The sequence below is a fragment of the Drosophila rhopaloa genome, unplaced genomic scaffold (genome assembly GCF_018152115.1).
Source record: "Drosophila rhopaloa isolate 14029-0021.01 unplaced genomic scaffold, ASM1815211v1 contig_115, whole genome shotgun sequence".
NCBI classification, from domain to species: Eukaryota; Metazoa; Arthropoda; class Insecta; order Diptera; family Drosophilidae; genus Drosophila; species Drosophila rhopaloa.
The window spans coordinates 2164596-2185375 of record NW_025334990.1 but is presented as its reverse complement, the minus strand read 5'-3'; the positions used below and the strand labels follow the sequence as shown (position 1 = coordinate 2185375).

The window sequence follows — 20780 nt, the reverse complement described above, 5'->3', positions numbered from 1 at the left end:
TTATCTTATAACTGCCTTAGATCGAAAAAAGATTTCGAAAATTGACTTTATCTTTATTTGGCAAGAGTATACATATAAACTAAAGCTTGTCCATTATTATACATATATATGTTGTTTTTTCATATCTGAAGCTTTGCCATTTGAATAAATATAAATAAAAAGTTTATATAACTTTTATAAAAGCCTGCAATTTATGTAAATTGTAGAGATTACTCTGAGATTTTTAAATATTCAAATAAAATTGTCGATTTCTTAGAGGGCATTGGTCAGTCCATCACAGAATATCTGGTCGAAAGGTGAGCAAACAGCCGAACTGGCGGCTGGTATTCAATTTTGAACGATTAACGAAACATTTTAGGGGTGCGAGTGCGAATATTTGGATGGTGAGATAATAATGTTGTTTTTTCCCGGGGCTCTCTCTCTTCACAGAAAAAATGGAAATCCGTTTAATTAGCGACCAACGCCGCGTTCTTGCGCAAAATAACCAAAGGGCTTTGCACATGAGAGGGTCTTGAGAATTGAGAGGGGTGATATCAACCGAAAAGCCATCGAGAACAAACATGGCAAATGTAAAAGTCAATAGAGATAAGATTAAATCGAAATCAAATATTTAACATTCGTATTGCCACAAGTTTTGAAACTCAGTTGCCCAGTACATATGTACATATGTACAAATGTACATAGCACATGCACACTCAAATAAATTCGTAACTACGATCGTGGGCTGCTTGAAGTTCACTCGATTCATTCACAACTGAACATTAACTTTGACCCACAAACCCAATAAAACGTAAACAAAACCACCCACGCATTAACTGGAAGTTTTAGATGAAGTTTTATTCGGAGTTAAAGCTTAATTTTACCTAAAGTTACTAATGGCTGCTGGCAAAAGAGACGACAGACTGAAGAAAAGGTGAAATGTTTATCGTATGGCGGAAAAGAATATGGTGAGTGATAAGATTTCGATAATAACAGCAGAGGTTTATTTTGGAGACTTGTGCATTTTGCGTTTTTTTTACTGCAGGAAGTGAAAAATGCTAAACCAAGTAAAGCAAGCGAAATAAAGTGGTGGCACTATTTTTAGATTAAATCGCTAATTAAACTCATCAATTGATAACTCGACAGTATGGTGATAAGCTTTCTCACTCTCTATCTATCTCTACCGCTCTCTCTCTTTAATTTTTGCAAACTAGAAGCTTTTTCGATGAATTTCATAACACAAACAAAGTTGTGTGCGTGTTCTATAGCGCGTGTGCCGCTGGTTATATCCACGTGTTCTCCAGTATTATACGGAGCGTGCAAACTCTCTCGCTCTCTCTCTCTTTTTTGTTTTTTCAAATCCCAGGTAGCTTTCGCCATGTGCCTTGCTCTTTGTATCTGTATGTGTTTCTCTCGCTCCGCTGAAGTTACGTAGCTCTTCGGAATCGAGGTTTGCGATAGCGGCTCATTCGCTGCTAAGCTCTTCCCGCGAACGGTCGTGTGCGATCTCCGGTGTCCGATCTTCGGTTTACGGTCTACGGTTTGAGGTCTACGGTCTACGGGCCCCGAGTTTCGCAGGTATCGAGCTTTGTTTAGTTCGGGCAACTCCAAAGTCAAGACGTGTCGTCGGGTGCGTGCGCGAATCTAAAAGCGATCCGAAAGAGCAGTGTTCCAAGTTCAGCCTCTCCAAACCCTCAACCCCCTCACACCGTCTAGGTAATTAAAAATTATATAGTTTCCGCTGCCACACACGCTCGCCAACTAGCCAGTGCAATTGACAGGCCAAATAATGTAGAAAAACATACAAATCTTTCGGAAAAAAGGCGAAAATTCGAAACCAAACCGCCACATATCAAGATACATGCATTCGGCGATTTACGAGTCTAAATTGCTTGTGACGTGCTGCCGTTGTTTTTGCCTTCATTGTCGTTCCTCTCGGCGTTTAGGGTGCTCTCCCCCTTTTGAGATTCGAATTTTTGTATCTTTTCTCGTTTTTTTTTTCTTTTAATTTTTGGCGGCTGCGACACATTCTGTGATAGCAGTCTGAGAAATCTCGGCGAGATGCGATCTCCGCCAGTCTGTGGCCGCCAGTTCAAACCGAAAGACACGGCGAACGCATCGTGTGTTGAAGGACTCCTCGTTGTGCCAAGAACAAAAGACTAATACAGTGCTAACAGAGAATAATACGTACTCACGCATATACTGCGAATAAAAACTCATATCTGATCAAACAAAAGTGTTCTTTACATAGAAAATAAAGCAGAATAAAATATAAAACAGTGAAAAGCAAAGAATTTATGACTGCTGTGAGTTTAGCTTCGCGCTTGGGACTCGATAACACATAATTTGGGAAACCGGAAAACCTGCGGGATGTGATAAGGGATATTAATAGAAAATAGTGAATCTGATTCATGATTATAGTCCGCAAGGGATTAATCTCGTTTTCGGTTTCCGGTTTCCGGTCCTCCGATTCTGCAATATATAAGGCCAGAGTTTGGATTCGGGGTTTTTGGAGCTAAAAACAAGTGACTTACCGAACTGCTTTACTATACCACTTTTTATTATCTGCCCTGCATTTGCGGTTGGATTTCTGTGGCAAACTTGACCTTATTTCCCAACACATCCAAGTTATATAATTGCCAAAAATAAAAGTATGAAAGATACGAACGAGGGATGAGTAAGCTATAATAAAACGGTTACTCTTTTAACCCCCGGGTACGGGCACTTAAAGCCGAATGCGATTGCAAACTTATTACGAGAGGGACAGAAGTAGCACGCATTCATGTGAAATCTCCGCCAGACACTCCGCTACCTACGCGACTTGGCTTCCAACAACCAGCCAGCTTCCACCCCAACGCCCCTCGATCCGATCTGTCTGCCCATGTATGATGTATATATGATGTACACACATACATATGAGTAAACTCAAACCCACCCAAGCACCTCTCGAACCGCCGAGCTTTCGGCGCCCTGCAATTCGGAATCGTTTACGTAAAACCATTGGAAACCGCACACGGCAGCCAGTTGATTCGTTCAGTTACGGATAGGTTAGCGATCCGGGCTATGTTCCTTCTGATTTTCCCTCCTTTCCCCCCCTGCCTCTGTGGTTGCCCATAGGCTAGCACCCACTTCAAACGCATGGTGAATCACTTTGCCACGAAATGTATAAAAAGAAATATTAATAACACAAATTGCTGTGTGTCAGGTCTAAAAGCAAAAAGTCATGCAACGTCATCACCTAATGAGATTATCAATCAACTGGGAGATAGAGACATGATCCCGGGTTGCGAAAACTGCGAAGGTGGAACGCCCATCTCGGAGTGGAGCTATAAACTCTGGCTCTTGCGTAATACTCCTCCGACTTTGGATACATCTCCATGCCAAGGTGCTAATTTCCAGCGCATAATTCACAGAGGTGTGCGAGTGCGAACTGGAAACTGTTTTTCAGGCAATTTCCAGAAATCGGCTTTATGGCCAATAGTTCGCTCAACAGCCAAAAGGCAGGCAAAACCTCCAAGTTGCTGGTGGGTGCTAATATATATCTATCTGCGAGTGGCGCAGACACACTTATCTACGCCCCGAGGTTCGGCAATTTATCGGAAATGTACACAGTCAGAGAAATTGCGGTGAACTTCCTGTAATGTTAGGCGCTAAAAACATATCTAAAGGGGAATCATTAAGTTGTTGCCTGCAAAACATATGTAACGGAAACGTATACATACAGCTCCGTCGACTTTTGTTTCAAGTTCAGTTCTTTAGAGATTTTTTTGCTAGTTTTGTTTCGGCATTATTGGGAATTGGCGCCTTTCGTCTGGCTTCTCGATTTTCGAGGTGTTATGTTTCGTCTCGATCTAAGGCAATCGGAGACCGAATGCAGTGGCACTCTCACACCCACCATAGAAATGGAGTGCACTTCATGGTTCCATTTTTGGTGGATGTCTCAACCTTGTCCCCATTAGATATAGAGCGTTGTTGTTCCAAGGGGATGAGCAACAAATGAGCAACAAATGTGTTTTGATAAGGCGAAACAGGCTGTTATCGAGGCGCAATCAAAACAATATCATTGGGCAACTCCTCAGAGTGGGGGGAATGGAAATGAAAATGGAAATGAAAATGCCTAGGCTTTGGAGTGCATTCTAGAAGTGGAAAAGAGAACGGAATACGAATTTTGTCAAAGGCAAATGAGAGCCAGAAATCCCAGGGCTCAAGTGCACATGACTTTGTTCTGTGTGCTTGTTTTTTGGGGTTCAGCCCTATCTATAATTAGCAAATGTTGTGAGATAAGATAAAAAAAACCCCGTCGCTGAGATAGTGTGAAAAGCTCGCCGAAATGAAAGGAATTCCGGCCAGGGCATATGGAGAGTTCCTCCGCGGAATGGCAATCGTGACGCAGAATGGGCCGGCAGATTGTTTATTCGTTTAAAATTCACGAAAAGTAAACATCTCAGGGAAAATAGTTTGGTTCTGCAAACAATTCAAGTTCAACAGCTAAGATCTGGACATCTGGTGCCCTAATCTCTGGCAGGTGGCTCAAGATTCCAAAGATCAAAAGCTGACCACTTGATTGCTGGCAGCTAATTTGCATGCTGTGATGAGCTCCAGCCCCGTCGATTAGATGCTGTGTCACATGAGTGCAGACCGGGCCATTCCGATCCATTCACAAACATAGCAGCCCCGCCACACTTCTGTGGGAGTCTACGGATTACGTGACAGTATTTTCGGTCACGTCCGATGAATAGCAATCGGGCAACAGGTTGTTGGCTCTTTGGGCCCAACAATGGATGAACAACGCCCTGAGAATCCACGAGCCAGTGATTCAGTCATCACGGCATTAATTGTCTAAGTGAAAATAAACCGTATAATTCTTCGCCTTGGAGGCTGAACTCGGCTGACCCTCTGCCAATTTTATTTAAATTTGCAATATTAAATGGAGAGTTTTTTGTAATATTTTTTGGTGAAACTTTCACACTTCACTGGCGATTGAGATTAGCTTAATAACCAAAGGCAGTGAATGACAGTCTATAGCCAAAGCATAGTTCGTTAAAAATTAACTTGGACGGGCAGGCAATTAAGACTTTAATTGCACACAATTAAAATCAAAGCCAAGAAATAATTGCGCAGATAAATAGAAAACTCCCAATGCAAGTCACTTGAATGTGCACACTCGAATCGTTGATATTAAAATGCCATTTTATCCGTTTCTTACAGCTCTGGCCTGAGGATCCGAGGATCGACGAATGCATGTCTTATAGAAGGTACGAATTGAGTTGTGCCAACATTAAATTGGCATTTCCTAAGCCCAAAACCAAACCCTAAAAAGTCAAGATCAAGGCGAGGGTGGGGGCAGAGTTACTGTTTTGGGGGCTCTAACTGGGATTGCGAGTCATCATCGCGCAGAAAATAAAACCAGTTCAGTTGCTTTCGGCCGCGTCTGTTGTTTTTAGCCACTCTGTGGGTGCCGGCCGGCTTCACTTTGCTTGGCTCTTTGCTGTTGCTTTGGCCGTGCTTCGGCTTGCCAACTGGCCTAGCCGTTTTTGGCTCTAAAAATAAAACAAGTGGTCATAACTGTCAAATGCCGCTCTCCGCTTTATCGGCTCTCCTCCATCTTCTGGCCAGTGGCAATGGCCAAGATGCGATGCTGGGGCCACTTAAATGGCCGAATGGCCGGCAAACGTGCGTGCTCTTAACGTGTCAACTGCCAAACGAAGCCATGAAAAACGGCAGTGCGATCATGCGATCTTCGAATGCATCCACAGCTAACCGCAGGCTAATTTGTCCGGAGGAGTGTCCATGTTGTGCACCGCCAAAAAAAATCGAATAAAAGGTCTAGCCCATTTATTTTGGGGTCAAGTTTATATTCATCAAGGATACATTTCCTGTTTTGAATTCCAGTAACGTCAAGTACACGTAAATTTAAAATAAACTTCACATTTTTCCTCAAATAACGATACTATTTCTATTCTTTTTAAAAAAGTAATATATTATGAGTGACATTTTTGCATTTTATACTACATTATTGTGTCATTATCTATATTTAAAATATAAATAATAAATCAATCTTCAGATACAAGATCTAGTACTTTTCCTATTCTTTTTGTCAATATCTTTTATTTTGAATGACATTTTGTCATTCTAAATAAAAATTGTTATATTTTTTTTGTAACCCAAATGTTGGATCACCTGTTCAAATACTAATTTATTATCTATATTAATTTGTTGAAATTGACTTCTAATAGTCAGTAAATTATTGTTTTGTGTGCACAATCTGATGGTATGAACTGATGGGCTCTTTCGCCCGACAGTCGCCTTCTGTGCAACAACAGCAGCCAATGGGAGGGAATGTGAATGGGTTGCTGGCTATAATTACACTGCACTACATGATTAACTCCCGGGAAGGTCAGCACTTGCTCTTGAAATTAACCCCCAGGCAAAAGTCGATACTGTGACTGATATCTGGTTTTAAGAAGAGGGGAATTCACTTTTAAGCCAATTCCCAGACTCATAAATTAATTGGTGACGAGGCTGCCCAATTGGATTTTCCTTTTTTGATTTTAGCCAAACTTTTTTGGCTGACGTCACTGGTCGTTGATATTTTTTAACAAAATTGTATAAGTACTTTTATGACATCATGCATTAACTCAATCAGATTGAGTCACCTTTTGGCGATTGGCTTTAAGTCTTTCCGGGAATTCCATTCCAAAATTGGCAAATAATGACATATAACAATTAAATGTAGTTTATTACATGTGTCGATTATTCTCAGCTTAGGATCCTCTGAAACTGATCACTTTGCTACGAGCATAAGTAAATCTGTTTGCTTCGGCTGAACTTGAACTCGAGATGAGCAGTGTAAATAAACCAGAGAATAGCAGGGGGAATGTGGCATCCGACTGAATACATTTCGCAGGTGCAGATTGGCAAATAATTTCTCGCAAGAGTCAGGCGTCGAATTGGCATTTATATGGCATGCTGTAAAAATGCCTTTCGGCTAGACATCAAATTGTTTAAACCAATGACCGAATGCTTCGATCGGCAGATCTTTCATTTGATACTTTATGGCGCAACTTGGAGATTTATTGTCACTGTAACGGGGAATTAATTTAAAACTCACCTCGAGCAGTGAGTAAATTTGCGATTTACGCTTTAGTTCCAGTTTAATCGGAAGCAGTCGATGTGTTAATGGAATGCAATTACTCGGGGGAAGGTCGGCGCACGAATCTATTTCATCGGCCGTTCTGGAAAACGCAGCCCACACAAATGCGTTAATTTTGTCAAATATCCAGCCAAGTCCGACCTTTTAATTGCATCATCCGATGCCGAAAACGAAAAACGAAACCGAAACCCATGACTAGTCGCCTCTCCGCCAAAACGATCTGCAGGGTTTCGCTCGGGTTTTTCCAATTAACGAGAGTGTGGATATTTATTTAACTTGAGCATTTGTATGCACAAACACAAAAATATATAGTATGTATAGTATATCTCTGTCCACACGTAACATTGTAGCTCGAATTAGCTAATTATGGCTACGTGGCGCGATTCCCCACCGACCTGATTTGATCTCTGAGCTGAGCCGGGTAGAACTTGTTATTGATAAACTTCAGACAATTATAAGGCATTGATCAGCGGCCAGTTGGGAACTCAGACTAATTTAACGTGTTTCTAATTGAATGCCAGAAAAGTTCAATGAAAGTCAGCCCCAGTCATCAGAGCGATTCCTTTTTGCTAAGTGGAGAACTTTCCGCCCATATCACTCGACATAACAGCAATAGATTAATCACACAACTTTTGAACTGGGATTAATATGTTTTGTAATTAAATCATTTGATAAGAATAGCCCCATTAAACCAGAGTCATCGTTAGAGTTCGGTTTATGTTTTGGCATTGAAAATAATTAAAAGTAATTAAAATTTTGCAGCAATTGTTACGGTCTCATCAAAACCACAGCCTAATAAAATAGGAATATGCTCATATATACATACAAAATTACACAGTTAAGGGAATGTTCAAAAAATAAGTAATAATGGTTTTTTTACTTTTAGAAAATATTCGTCTTCTTTTGTTTTTTCTTGAATTCGCATAGTATATGATCAGAAATCGTCTGGGGTGATTAAGAGAATTTCGTGGGAAAATAAGAAGTGTTTTTTATAGGTTTTCTCATTGCGATCTCATGGCTTGTTCATCATCGCACCTCTGGCCACCGACAGAAACACTCATTCGAAATGGCGTTTGGCACTAATCAGAATCAACACTCGTTGACACCCAAGTCCATCATCAATTGTATATGTTTGCCTCATTTCTGCCTTTGTCAATGGCAAAGATTTGGGCGTGGGTGTGAAATGTTTGCATAGATTGCATAGAGGAAGCCCGAAAATAAAAAGAAATACAAACGAAAATATATTTTTAAGGCTGCCTTTCTCTTTCGCTGATTTTTTATCGTCTTTGTTTATTTTGAGCATTCACTGAAACACTCGTGAATTAAATTGAGAGGGAGAGTAGAGTATTTTTTGAATGTCAAGATTTGGTTCACCCGTTAGCAATCCGCCAGCAAACAATTTTTGGCAACGTGCCCAGAAAGCGAAAATCAGCCGATCACTGATAGCCGCTGAATTCGTAGGTCAAGTTCAGATGGTGCGTTGTATGCTGCGATTATCTGTGGAAGCACATAATCTGGCTACTTGTCGTATACGCAATGTTTTTCTGGAGGGTCTGGTCTGGTCGGTTCTGTTCTGTTCTGTTTATTTGGCCATTATCTGGTACATTGACTTTAACTTTCTGGTTTGCCTAACCCGTTTTGCATAATTCACATAATTTCAGCTTACGCTCTGCACTTTTTCCCCGACTCTTCGGTCTTTATGCGGTATTTTGGCCAACGATCGCTACTCATATTTTGGTTATGCATGCCCCGGTGATTGGTTTTCTCCCGTTTCGTGGAAATCAATTAAACACTGCACGGCCAGCAAAGTAAAGCCAAGTCGAAACTTGGGGCAAAAGAGAACGGGAACGCGCTTAAATATGCCAAAGAGTTTTTCGGGCTACGCCAGAGTTTAGGCTCATTTGCACTTGATTGAACAGTTGAATGCTTAAATGCAAAACGCTTAAATGGCACTTTATTGATAATGTTGACGGCGAACTCCGTCGTCAATGTGGGTCATTATATATGGAACTGCTTATATGTCGATCTGTCAGCCATCAGCCGGAGTCAGGCGGGAATTAGAATATGCTAATTTGTCTATCCATTGCCGCTGCTCAACTTGAATGGGTACGGCGAATATTGTGAATGGCGGAGAGCTGTGTTGGCCAAACCCGATGGATTGACTCACAATCCATAGTAAGACGTCATCTCTGGCTTTGGCGGTCTTTTTGCCTCTTTTTCCTCTGCCTTTTGCCGTCTTAATGCGGTCAACACACATTAGCGTTTGCGGCAGCTTCAGCTTGGCTTTTTTCTTTGCCGGGTAAAATACCCAAATCACCTGATGTTTTAATTGCCTGGCGTCATCAGTTTTTTCAATTTTTTTCTGTCCGAGAGGGAAATGCAAAAGAAATGTTGCGAATTCGATAGAAAAGTATGTGTCTGTGCCAGCAAAATGATGGAATTTTAAACGAATGGCCCAGAAGTTCATAGTCTATTTGCATATATATATTTATTTATTTATATGGCCAAACAAAAGCCCAACTAAACACTTTTCATTTTTTCATCGTTGCTGCGGGCACAATGCTCTTGCCGAGCGCAGGCTGATTGAAATGTATAAAAAAGATTTGCACAAATCTAAAAATACCCATATATAACAATTTATTTTGCCAGCGATCGCAGCATGACGTGATTTAATTTTTGTGGGCTTTTATATGTTTTTGTTCGAGTGTGAAAGAACGAGTTGTGGGGGACGAGGAGTCGGGACGGTGTTTCCAGTTCAACTCAAAGACAGACCTCTTAGATTGTTCTCTGGTTTTTTTTTCCTTTTTTTTTCGTCTCTGTCAAGGTTGAACATTTGTCATCGTTTAAGATTTTCGCCGTTGTCTGGCGCTGATTTCTCTCAATTTGCAAACGGTTTATTCTAAGTTGGTCTCGTTTTCGGCATTAAGTGGCATTTGGTGGATGTGTTAAGGCCTTCATATATAATACAGTATACTATTCCGTACAGAGCCCCTCTCTAATTTCTTCTTCCTGTCGCCGCAACATCAAAGTGCCCGTGTGGAAAAGGGGTATTAGACTCCGCCGAAAGTAATTAAACAAGCCCCGTGATCGAATTATGATATCAGCCTGCAGATCGCCGATGGTGCAGAAGATTTTAGCAAAAGGCAATTAACCACATTGATTGCATTTGGCGCAACAGGTGGCAGCTGCAAATTACGAATTCAGCAATTGACAGATTTTGATAAATGTCTGAAGACCTCCCCCCCCCACATACACCACAAATCACCTGGTGAAAGTTCCGTTTATGCATCCAAGTCGTGGCAATTTGTCAACACCAAAAGCCAAAAGAAGACACTTGCGAGTGGTGGCCGTTTAGCCAAAAGAAGTGACACAATTGCTGGAAACCACTTTTCATATGTCTCCCGTCTGCAATGTTTTCCGATTTCGGACGAACGGCCGCATAATGACACTGACCTTGGGCTCCCCCTTGAGATCTCGAACGAGATTCCGCGCAGATTTATTTTTGCATGTTCGTGTGACGCCTCATTTCCAGTTGGCATTTTCTGCCCCTCAATTGTTCGCCCAGCAGCAGCTGCATGTTTGTGACCATTTCCATTTCCAATTTTCAGCCTCATCGCATCGAATGAAGGGCGCTGGAAAAAGATGAAGGGAAACCCCCGCCGGGAGACACGTGCAGGAGGGGCAACCCTTACATTTAACAGCTTATTTCAGTTCGCTACTTGCATGTAAATATAGTCCAACTGTTGAATAATTCAAGTCCGCGCTACAAATTGCAAATTGAGCTGGCTCTGCCACTGCAACCCATAGCCACTCAGACAACTCGGCATCTTTGCTAGATCTCGTCTATCTGTTGATTAGGATTGGGCATCGCCATTGTGACACACGGAGGGAAAAACATATGGGAAACAGAAAAACCTGAACTAATTAAAATGGCATTCGTTATTGGAATATTAACATTAAAAGACATGCATTTTGAGAAACTGGTTTTGGCCTAACAAAAACAATCTTAATTGCAAGAAGACCTTGATTTTAATTATATTCAAGTGTTCTTGGATTTGGACAAATGTTTGAAGTCAATTTCTGATATTTAAAATTTGGCCCATTGAAATTGGAATACATAGAGGCATACCCTATACCAAGTTAATTGATAAACGGTTAAGAATAGCCATACATTTTTAGTTTAATTAGAGTATATTTGTTCCAGTTTTGTATCAAATTGAAAACAATGAAAGTTGTAATTTATGACCATCTTAAATGTTATCAAAAATTTCGTTCGGTGTACGAGAGTTTCAGTTTTTGCGGTCAGAGGCTCAGGGCTTATCAGTGAGGAGGTTTCTGAAGGGGATTTTGGATGGGGGGGGTCGATCTAAACGAGCGCCAGTTGCACTTAAATTGCATCCACGAGACAGCCGTCAATCAGTTTGCGTGGCTCGTGGAAAGCGAGCAATAAACAGAAGATGGGGATTAAAAGCGGGCCGCTGACAATCTGCTCTGATTAAGTGAGTGCAACTGCCCAAGGCCTTCCACCCCCCCCACCACCGCACCTCCCTGTTTATGTATTATACATATGTATCAGATTCGATTCGATACGGATCTCATCCCCCGCAGACTGACTCACTCTTCTGCGGCTTTTCGGGGACCAAATGGTGGGTCAGGTGCTTGGGCGAGGTGCTGCTGATGTCACGGAGCTGTTTAGCGGAAAAAATAAACGAGTGAAATATTAATTACCCTTCGCAGAGATAGCGTCAAATACTCGGGCTTTAACACCCCGATAAGCGAATCTAACACCGATAACGAATGTCGATAGGGTTGGGAGAAAGAATAGCTGTAGAAAGGAAGATGGTAGCATTCGAGGAGTCGAGTATTCGAGTATTGGAATATGGGGGTGACGCAACCGGTGACGAAGACAAGTTGCCAAGCAAAAAGATAACTACCAAAGCTCAGTGAGTTTCCGTTCAAAGGTAGTCCCATTACGATTGCAGAGACTTTCAGTCGAACAACTTTAAAATTGTTGCAGAAAAAATTTGATTTCCAAGCATTTAAATCTACTTTAAATACTTTTCTGAATTCCATTAAACATTGTTAATGGCAAGTGTTAAAATTAAAAATTAATTTGTTTAGCTGTAAGCTTTAGTGGAACTTTTTTAAATTGGTTAATAAAAGTTCTTATAAATAAGTACAGCGTAAATATTAAAATATTATTCTGGATTTTTAATAGCGGGTAATTAAATCGAATAAAGTTAAATGATTTTATTTCACGTATAAACTTCTCGCAAATTAATTACAAAAATTTTCTTTAGGATTTCTTTATGAAACGCGTATATAAATTCAATAAACAGTGAGATCGCAGCCAGTTTCAGTTATATTTTTATATTTTTAATTTCGTCTACAGTGATTAAATTTAATGTACTTTTTCTATTTTTTTTGAGCTTCCAAAAAATATTTTAATGAGCGGGTGATTAAATTTAATAATTTAATTTTTATGATTGCAATTTAATTCAAGACTGGTTAAAAACTGTGTTTAATAACTTTATTTTACATTAATTTTAAAGAACAAACCAATGATACAATTGTCGAATTCTTATTAAGCTTCCACAGTAGCTTTGTTTGTGGGTATAAGTGAAATTTGTAGATATCTGTGTATTTAAATTTAGGCCATCTTCAAGCTTAATTCTGAGAAATGAAAGTTATCTATGAGTTGAATTGACATTTCCCATAATCCATTTCAGGTAAGACGCCAAGAGAGGAAGAAAGAAGGATCCACTGCCAGCACACCACCCACAAGCCATCTTCACAGCCATGGAGCGCGCCCACTTGACCGCCTGGTTGGCGCTGCTCCTCTGCGTGCTTGCCGCCGCCACGCCCCCCTCCGCTCGCCCGCCCATCGACTGCCCGACGGATTGCGTGTGCAACTTGCTGCACAAGCACAAGACACTGTACCACCTCAAGTGCAACAGCACCCAGAGTCTGAGGCTCGCCGAGAATACCTTCGAGTCGGCCAATCGGGTGCACTCCATCGACCTGTCCCACCTGAACCTCACCCGCTTGGGTCATGTGCTGGACAAGCTGCCGGAGCTCAGCTCCGTCGACTTGTCGCACAACCAGCTGCATGATCTGGGCCACCTGGGCCATCACCTCAAGCGGCTGAACGCCAAGCACAACCGCCTCACCACGGACAAGATCAAGAAACTGCCGAAGCGCCTGCAACTGCTCAATCTGCAGCACAACAACATCACCAACCTGCCCTTGGAGCTGACCCACATGGACCAGTTGTACCAGCTGGAACTGGCCCACAACCCCATCAACTGCTCCTGCCAAACGCTGCAGGTGCGCAACTGGCTGAAGAAGCAGTCGATCTACATGGTGGAACCAGTGATCTGCTCCCATCCCCTGGAGTTCAAGGGTCTTCCCTGGCTGCAGGTGAAGCAGGACAATATCTGCAAGCAGGAGCTGCACCTGGTTTCCGATTTGGAGGTCACGGAGAACGAACTGATGATGGGCGACCAGCCGGCGGCTGCTTCGGGAGAGCGGGAGGATGAGGAGGAGCTGGGCAAAGACTTCCTGCCCATCGACGGCAAGGCGGTGGCCACCTCGAAGAAGGTCCGTTCGCCCCAGGAACCGCTGCCTGGTGACCAGGTGGAGGGATCCGGCGACCTCAGCGAGACCAACATGGAGATGTCCCTGCCCGTTCCCGAACCAGAACCTGCGGCGTCCCAAGTTGAGGAGGCAGTGGCCGACCAGTCCACTTCTGCGCCCCAGACCAAGGAGAAGATCGTGGAGGACGATGACGACGATGCGGAGGCCTCTGGCAGCGGTGGTGGACTACTCATCATTCCCGACGTCACTAAAGTGAGGATAACATCGGAGGACGAACTCGATGGCAAGCAGGAGGAGCACGACAGCAAGCCCGTGGAGAGTCCGGACGGCAACGTCTTCACCAACGACATGGGCATCTTCGAGGGCAACAAGGACGGGGACAAGCCCGTGGAGGAAGAGGTGATTGTGCCCGTGGTGCTGACCAAGCTGGAGACAGGTCTCAAGTCCGATGTGGTGACCGATGGGCCCGTGGAGGACAGCAAGGAGTCCGAGGACATACTGACCGCCAAGGTGGGTCGCAACTCGGACGACAGCAGTGCCATCTACTACCTGCTGGCCGTGATCGGACTGATTGTGGTGGGACTGGTACTCTTCGTGGCCATCAAGCGGTGCCAGTACAACAGCAGTGCCGCCGCCCGCGACGCTGAGGCCCAGCGGCAGACGGAGCTGCTGGACATGGACAAGAAGCAGCTGGGCAAGCCGCTGCACAAGAACGGCCATAGCAACGGCCAGGAGCACTCCCCGCTGATCGGCGAGAAGACCAAGCTGGACGAGGCGCAGATCGTGAAGAAGGCCTACGGGGAGAACGGGGAGGCCAAGGATGGTGCCGGCCAGCAGCCCCTGCTCAATGGGAATGGAGCGGCCAGTGGCGGGGCCAAGGATGCACCCGAGGGAGGAGAGCCCGCCGGCCACGAGTACTATCCGATCAGTCCGCGCTACCCCACGCCCCAGTCCCCGCGGGCCTCCAAGTACGCCCAGCAGCAGCAGGCCGCCGAGCAGAACAACAACGAACCCGACGCCGCCTACCTGCCCTCGTCGCCCAAGTCCGGCAGATACTCGCCCGTCTACTCGCCGGAGACGGGTCGCGTGAAGATCAAGCTGACGGAGACGCCCAAGCCCAAGACACCCATGCTGGTGACGCGCAGCAAGTCAAACGCCGGGGACATCATCACCACGCCCGTCAAGCCCATCGCACCCACCCACCAGGCGGTGGCCATCAACATCAATGGCCACTGATCTGCGCTGGCCACCAACTCCCGACACAGCCCGACTTTTCCGACTCGACCTTAGAGCGTTTCCCCATTCACTCCGATCTGATTTGATGGAATACCCCTGTTCGATCCCTGATTATGACTACTTTTCTGCACAAAAAAGGAAAGTGGATCGAAGTGGATCTATATCAATTCGATGGGATTCTGAAACAGGGTCGGGGGTGTAATCACTACACAGCCAAGGCGACGACATGAGCAAACTATTAGAGTTATGCTACTAACTCCCCCTCTTAAGTGTGACCGACAAGTAGTAGCCATAAGTAAATTAATTACTCCTAAGCGTAAATCTTAGTTTAATACCAAAGTTAAAAAATATGTGCATAAAAAAGAGGAAAACTAACGTCGAGCGAAAATGAAATGATATGAATGACCGGGGTCAAAAGAAAAGGAAGGAAGCTCACTCTTTTGAATAAATAAATGTTTTCAACCCGCTTTTGCCTGTGATGTTCACACCATACTGGCTATATATGTACTTTTATAACCTCTACCTATATACTGTAAACTACTTAAGCATCGTTCTCTTGTGAAATTATAATGTTTTAAATCATTAAATGGGAGCGTATTAAAATATTTACATAAATCGTAGTTTGTTGTTCTTCATTGTCATTTATACTATATCTTGAATTGGGGAAAGGGGATGGGCTTTTCTAAAAATATTTGTAATCTAATTTTTTTATTTTAATATGTTGTTTTCGGATTAATGTATCCTAATATTATATATTTTTATTTTTAATATAATTTGTCTTCAGTGTGGACAAACTTGTAAAGCATGTTGTCTTAAACATGTAGTGTAGATGGCGCCACAAGCTTATCCAGGTTTCAAACCACTTAAGTTCCACTCATAATTCACTTTTAAAATAATTTTAGTCCAAACTCCACTTGGAGTTTTAATTTCCATTTCGAGCTTTTACTCACTTTCGCAATATTTCACTCCATTCTACGAGTGATTAGAATGCGGCAAAATACAGCACGTCTAATAAATGAATATGTTCAAAGGCCAGATCTAAAAAAAGCGTCGTTCCTCAAACTATAAGAAAATTTGTAAGAAATCGTCGTATTTTGGGATTTTATTATTTAGGATTTCAATAACCTTCTATAGTAAAGAAGAGTGCCTTGTTGGTTATGAATGTTATTTAAACAAATTGGTATCTATCGCCTTACTATTAAATTGAAAAGAAAATTGAAATATTTGTGTCTTAGGCAAAAACGAATTAAAAAACATTTCTATGGCTAGGAAAGTTTTATAATAAAAAATATCTTCTTAAGGATTAATACAACATTGTCCTACAAATCGGATCCCTATCCAGTCGATGTTTCAATTAGTGTTTTAAAAATGTTATTATTTTTATTTTATTGATTTTTATTATTTTTTATTGTATCAAGAAATCGAATGATGACAGATAAAAACCAAAATGTATTTCTTCCCTCTCCCCAACTAATTCTATTTCCACTCAACAAGAACTTTCAGAAATGTCAGTATATTTGGTTGTGCGTTTAAATAGTCTTATGGATATGCTAACAGGTCGGGTATGACTAACAATAAGTGTGTGTGTGCTGTGTGGGCCTAAAATAGAGTCTCTCGCATGGGCTTGTGCACCAAAGCATGTTGTTCGGAGTCGCTGGAGGAACTTTCGCCGGCGTTGGCCGCCGTGAAGCCACCGCTGACCCGCCGACTCGCCGAGTTCTTCCGCTTCTTGCGCTTTCCCCGCTCCAAGTCGTGCTCTGCGTCCGATCGCGAGACACTCGACCGGTTGTCATCCGGCAGGGACTTCAGCTCCGGCTCGTCCAGCTCCTGGAAATCGCTGGCAATGGTGGACGAGGAGGGCTGCTTCTTGGCCGCGCTGAAGTAGTCCTCGATGGCGGGATCCAGTTCCAGGACCGGACTCTGTTGCAGCGTGTACACCTGGGCACTGACCTTCAGACTGGAGGGGGCAGCGGTGGCTTCGGCTTCCTCTTGGCAAACGGACTGCGGTGCTTGAGGGCCACATCCTCGTACTCCGGATCGGTGAGGAACTCCACGCTGTCGGCCATCACATTCACCCGCTTGAAGGGCGGTATCTCGGCGATCTTCGGCTTGCGCTTCGTGTAGGGACTGTTCTCGTAGCTCTGGAAGTTGCCAATCTGCTCGGCACTCTGCAGGTTCTGGGTCTTCAAGTGGGCCGCCGGAAAGCGGGAGTCCTCGATGCTGAAGCGACGGCTGCCCGACTGATTGTACTCCATGTACCCGGTTCGCCGGTAGGGTCCATACTGGGCGGTCCTCTCCTTGTCCCGGTTCGAGAGCATCTCCACGCTGCGGAACCGCTGCCGGCTGTCCAGCTGCAGTCCCTCCTCCGCCTCCGACTGGGAGCCATCGCCCTCGGCATGGGTCTGTGATCGCCTGAGTTTCCGGGAGTTGCGGGCTCTTTCGGGCCCCGAGAGATCCATCATCGACTTCACCGGCCTGACCAACTTGGGCATTCGCAGGGCATCTTCGTAGGAGGGCAGCAGACTGATCTCCTGGGCGTGCTGCACACTAGGAGTGGCGTCCTCCAGCAGGATGCGGTCGTTGAGATTGCGACTGGTGGGGAAGACATTAATACTTTTAGGATTAAATAGCGAAGGGGTTCCCCTTACATGCGACGCAGTTCATCCTCGTGCTCCTCGAACTCCCTTTCACTGTCGCGGATTTTTCGCTTCCTCAGGAACTTCTGCAGACAGGCGTATCCCAGGACCAGAGCACCCAGTCCCAAAAGGGTGATCATTATAACCGACCAGGCCTTCTCGCCAGTACTACTGCTCCTGGCATTCACAATCCACACATCCGCACAGGCAAACTCCCAAAGTTTGCCATAGAAAATGGCAGGAGCAGCACAACGCAAGTGGTTTCCATCTTTTATCTTTAGGAATAAAATGAAAGTCATGAAATTGATAAAGTCTATGGTACAGAGCAAACAAACCTTAGCTGGTTTAGATGTTAAATAGTCGTAGAACTCCACAAAGAGCGGACTGTGGCAGTCGCAGATCCAGGGATTGTCGCCCAGCCACAACTGATCCAGGTACTTGTTGCCCCCGAAATAGTTTGGGGGAATGGGACTCGTCAGTCGATTGCCATTCAAATGGAGATCCGCCAGCTCGGGGAACTCCCTGAAGGTGTTGTTGCGCACAGTACTTAGCCTGAAATTAAAAAACCAATTACTGACCAATACTTAATGAGCCATAAAGGCAATGCCCACCTGCAGTTGGCCAGATTAAGTTGCTGCAACGTTTCCGATCTCATAAAGGTGGGTATATCACTGATTAGATTGTTGGATAAGTCCAACTTCTGAATGGCCGAGAGACTCGACAATGCTGTGCTCTCAATAGAGCCGATTTCACACCAGCTCATGTTCAAGGTGCGCACCGAATTGGACACAATCTTGGTCAGCTTCTGCAGCACATTCCGACTGAGGTTCAGGTCCACCAGCACGTCGTTGTTTCGTACGACATTCCTGTCCAAACGGGCTATCTCATTGAAGGCCAGGTTCAGCACTTTCAGACGCTTCAGACTGGCGAAGGCATCTTGGCCAATCACCCGAATCACGTTCTCGGAGAGATCCAGCACCTCCAGCATGGTGTTGTTGGCAAAGGTACTGGCATCCACCACTCTCAGGAGATTTCCCCGCAGTCGCAGCTCCGACAGCTGCGGCAAGCCACTGATTTCTAAATCATCCAGGTTGCAGTAGGACACATCCAAGCGGCGCAACATGTAGCTCAGTACGGGATCATCTGAGAGGCTGCCAAACTGGAGTTCCGTGTTGCGGGATAGGTTCAGGGCCTCCAGATTTTGCATGGCATCGAGGAAGAACCCTGGCAGATCCCGAATGCTGCAGTTGCTCAGGTCGAGTGCCCTCAGGGTTCGCGAGGGCAAGGCTGCCATTTGAACCAGTTTATTGTTGGCCAGATTGAGGCGTTCCAGACTTGGCAGCTGGTTGACCAACTGGTCGCCGCCGAGGTTGGAAATCCCACAGGAGGAGAGGTCCAGTTCGGTCAGCGACTGACTGCCGAGCATCTCAAAGCTCTCGCCAGTGCCAAAAGTGCCCAATGTGTTGCCATCCAGACCCAAACGCTTAAGGCTAGGAGCGTATTTGAAGGCCTCATTGGGACTGAGGGCTTCCCACGAAGCAAACGAGTTGTTGGCCAACAGTAGAGTTCTCAGGGAAGTGAACCCAATCAGGGTCTTACTCCCAAGGCCCGCGATGTGGTTGTTGGAGAGATCCAGGTAGAGCAGTGAGTCTATGTCCGCATATTGGGTAGGGAACTCCATGAATTTGTTGCCCGACAGATCCAAGTGCTCCACGGGAATGCCATCGAAATCAGGATAGGTCTCGAGACTCCTTCTCGAGCAGTCCGCATATAGACTGTCCACCACCCAAGTGCAACGGCAGGGCCAAGGACAATTAATGGCCCGACTGGAGGAGATGATCCCCAAGAGCAGGAGAACCAAAGCGATTCTCATTTCTGCAATGTAAACGAAGTTGGGTTAATTTCGAGATACCGCTTTATTGCGCATGCATTTCAATTGGATCCCTATCGGGACACTATTTTTTGTTTTCTACTTATTGTCTCTGGTTTTTGCTTAAACGCAATTTGAAATTGCGACGATTTCAAGGCGCTAGTGACGTCACAATCAGCTCGGACTTATTCACCTGTGGAATTGTTGCCGCTCGTATTTCCCCTGCGGACTGCACTCCGCTTATCTTATCAGTCACAAAACTGGAGCACCCAAACAGAGAAGAAAGGGGTGAATAGCTCCGAGTCGAACTGAGCACTCTCGAAACTTAATAACAGATTCTAGAATTTTGACTGCCACTCCGATGCAGCCACGCCCTCAGCATTTTTCACTTTGTGGTTAAATTTTTGGAATTCCGGTCTACTTTATTGGGTTTTTCAAGAGGGTCTGCGCGCAACTGCTGGTCTAATACTGTCCGACTGAGGAAAATTACTCACCTGCTGGTCGCGGGCATCGGGAATCGGGCATTCGGCATCGGCTTCCACTGCGACTGATAAGATAAGCCACTGATAAGCCACCCGTTTGCATGGGGCAATGGGGAGTGTGGCAAAGTGCGCAAATAGTGTTTTTCCCGGGCAACTGTGTTGGCAACGGAATTCTGAAAATACTAAAATAAGGTTTTTATAAAAATATGACCGAACTATTTCCGAAAACATTGGAGTATTCAATAAGGGCTCCAATAACACTGTGACTTATCGGCGTGCTGATCCCGAATCTGGCCTCGATTTTATTGCACTACGATTGAGATCATTATTAAACCTCTATAACAGACAGACGAATTTTTGTTTTCAAAGTTGTTAAAAAGATTAAGAATAAATCATTTCCTTTGTTTCTGTAAATAACATTTGTATTAAAAAAAGTCGTCGTACTTTGTTTGAATAACAAAGATCTTTCAAAATTGTATAGTATTCAAAATATCACTTGGCCAAATATTCGAATGGCAAAAACAAAATGAAACAAAAGTTCTTAACCATGTTATTAAGGTTTATTATGTTCAAAATAAAGATTTTAATTCTGCTCACCGAAACCTATTAGAGAAGAATAATTTTATTTTATTTCTAAAATAATAATCGTAAAATTTGGTAATGGTGTTGTTAGAGAACTCCTATTTAAATAAACCTTATTAATGAATACTAAAATTTTTAAAAATTTAAATTTTGATAGTTACTTTTCATAAAGTGGTTTAATAGTCTCGGGGAGTTTTAAACAACTCTACTCTAAAACGAAAATGATAATATAGCGATATTTATAA

General features: G+C 43.9%; 2 protein-coding genes across 5 annotated transcripts; one reads left to right on the top strand and one right to left on the bottom strand.

Annotated features, from left to right (window-relative positions):
* Window positions 1-1451: 1451 nt before the first annotated feature.
* LOC108043178 (protein windpipe) lies at window positions 1452-15585 on the top strand. 4 transcript variants are annotated; one of them, XM_017121748.1, is made up of 3 exons: window positions 1452-1695; window positions 5188-5234; window positions 12862-15585. In XM_017121748.1, the coding sequence occupies exon 3, from the start codon at window positions 12932-12934 to the stop codon at window positions 14963-14965; it is 2034 nt and encodes a 677-aa protein (XP_016977237.1). In that variant the 5' UTR covers window positions 1452-1695; window positions 5188-5234; window positions 12862-12931; the 3' UTR covers window positions 14966-15585. The 4 variants fall into 4 exon arrangements, with proteins under 4 accessions (XP_016977237.1, XP_016977239.1, XP_016977238.1 ...); XM_017121749.2 differs by lacking the exon at window positions 1452-1695 and adding an exon at window positions 2061-2285; XM_017121750.1 differs by lacking the exon at window positions 5188-5234.
* An 874-nt stretch (window positions 15586-16459) lies between these two features.
* On the bottom strand, window positions 16460-20043 carry LOC108043180 (platelet glycoprotein V). The gene is given in 6 exon segments (XM_017121753.2): window positions 16460-16923; window positions 16926-17557; window positions 17614-17876; window positions 17937-18153; window positions 18213-19476; window positions 19966-20043. Coding segments are annotated over 6 exon segments (2766 nt in total). The 5' UTR covers window positions 19997-20043; the 3' UTR covers window positions 16460-16564.
* Window positions 20044-20780: the final 737 nt, after the last annotated feature.

Bases quoted from the DNA above. Each gene is read 5' to 3' on its own strand.
- LOC108043178 (XM_017121750.1), top strand. From the start codon at position 12,932: ATGGAGCGCGCCCACTTGACCGCCTGGTTGGCGCTGCTCCTCTGCGTG.